The sequence below is a fragment of the Octopus bimaculoides genome, chromosome 15 (genome assembly GCF_001194135.2).
Source record: "Octopus bimaculoides isolate UCB-OBI-ISO-001 chromosome 15, ASM119413v2, whole genome shotgun sequence".
NCBI classification, from domain to species: domain Eukaryota; kingdom Metazoa; phylum Mollusca; class Cephalopoda; order Octopoda; family Octopodidae; genus Octopus; species Octopus bimaculoides.
The window spans coordinates 53,312,363-53,314,384 of NC_068995.1; the positions used below are offsets into that span (position 1 = coordinate 53,312,363).

The 2,022-nt window shown below is 33.2% G+C and overlaps 1 protein-coding gene across 1 annotated transcript in view; it reads left to right on the plus strand.

The window, feature by feature from the left end:
• LOC106878168 (dual serine/threonine and tyrosine protein kinase) overlaps positions 1 to 2,022 on the plus strand; it is a 28,822-nt gene that overhangs the window by 17,935 nt on the left and 8,865 nt on the right. Inside the window, exons 3-4 of the mRNA XM_014927308.2 lie at positions 149 to 740; positions 1,688 to 1,840. Of these exons, the coding sequence (XP_014782794.1) occupies positions 149 to 740; positions 1,688 to 1,840 (745 nt within the window). The remainder of the gene's footprint in view (positions 1 to 148; positions 741 to 1,687; positions 1,841 to 2,022) is intronic.

Below are 2,022 nucleotides of genomic sequence, written 5' to 3' on the forward strand. Positions count from 1 at the left end.
GACCAAAGACTGTGTGTACACCATCCCATGCGCTTCTGAAATTTGGGTGCATCTAAGATGTCTATGTAAACAAGAATTTAAATGATAAACTAGAAAATATTATAAACTATCAATTTTTATCTTTTGTGTTTTTTTGCTATTTTCACAGGAAATTGAGGAACTTACCATACTTCAGCATTTATCTTGTTTGGAGCCAATTCTGTTCGCTCGTGTGTCTCCTACTTGGCAACAGACGATTGATACAGATGCCCCTGATGGTGCTCCTAATGAACCTATCTGTAAAGAACCAAACTGTGTGCCAGAGCGAATATCTGAGACGCTAATGTATCAGTTAGACAGGCTTGGTTTCACCGACAATTTGGATGGTCCCAAGAATATAACTACAAATTACTTTGAAGTTGAAACTTGCCTTGTTGAGGACTTAAAGGATTTTAGTCAGATGCTGTCACGTTTTGTGGAAAATATGCTGAAACGATATCTAATTAATGCATCAACTGTACTTTACAATGTACACGAACGGTGCCTTGGTACCTTTATTTTATCTGCTTTTGAGATGACCAGAGATCTGCAGATGACACCTAAAAAGCTAGAATATGCTGAGAAAAAAGAGAAAGAGCTCTATCAAGAACTAATAGATATCTCTGCTTCCAAGCACAAAGAAATCACTGACATTATTCAAGAAACAATAAGCGGTCTTATTGAGAATATTGAAGAGAAAATGGTCCAACACCAGTTTGTTGGTAAGTTAAACTATAATAGCCGACAATTGTTATTACTACATATAGGCATACAAATCAATATAGTATATTATGTAAATATGAACTTTAACCCTTTCGCTACCAACCCGGCTGAAACCGGCTCTGACTCTGAGTACAAATGTCTTGTTTTCATAAGTTCCATTTAAATTCATCATGTTTTGATAAATTCTTAAAATCCTGGGGTTGATTTCTTTGACTAAAGGGTGGTGCTCTAGCATGGCCACAGTCAGTTGACTGAAACAAAAGAATAAAAAAGTGTTGTTGTTGTTATATGAATGATAATATGAAATTTTAGTTGGTTAAAATTTTACCATAGGAATTATTATTAATATTTTTCTTTTTATTCCAAATTCATGATTCATCAGAAAATCAAGAAAAGAAATAAATATTCCTTTCATTATGTTGAGGCTTTCCTTTGTTTCCTCAACTACTGTAGCAGTCTGCTGAAGTTCAGTGTATCCAAAGTGTTAGATACTAAAATGAAACCTTAGTACAAAAGTATTAACCAGATATAATACATGTGTGTGCGTGTACACGCACACATACACATTGAAATCTTGTATAGTCCTGTGTAACCTTGTGTATTCTTATCCAAAAATAATTGTGGAGATCTTTTCTACATGAAACCATTGGTTGCCTTATTACTCCACAAATAAAGAATATTTATCTACCAATGCAATGTTGAGCACTCATTCTCCCTGTTCAATACTAATGTATACACACACATACATATATGCATACACGTGCACGAACACACATACACATGCACACACACACACACAATATACATATCAGTAAAGAATATGGTTGATACAAAATCATAAGACAGTATTATTTTGTTTATAAATGTTAATTTCAAAAACAATATGCCTCACAATACTGTATGCTTCACCCTCCTAACATTTCCATCGATCCATTGTCATTCAAAGGAATCGAGATTTCTGAAGACGGAGAACTGAAAAACTCTGCTGATATAAAACAATGCACGAGTGAAATCCAAAACTTTGTGCTTAATGAATTGAATATAGCAATCGCCGATAAACTAATAAACTCTGTGAATGTCTTGAAAGAACTTTATACAGGTAAGTTATAGTTTTTGTACAGGTAAATTATCCTGTTAGCATTCAGGTTACTATAACAAATGTAATGCTTATCTATTTCCATTGTTTTGAATTACGCATTATTTTGTAGCTTCAAGATTGTTGAATGCACCCATGCACATCTAAGATGAATATATATATATATATATATATATATATATATA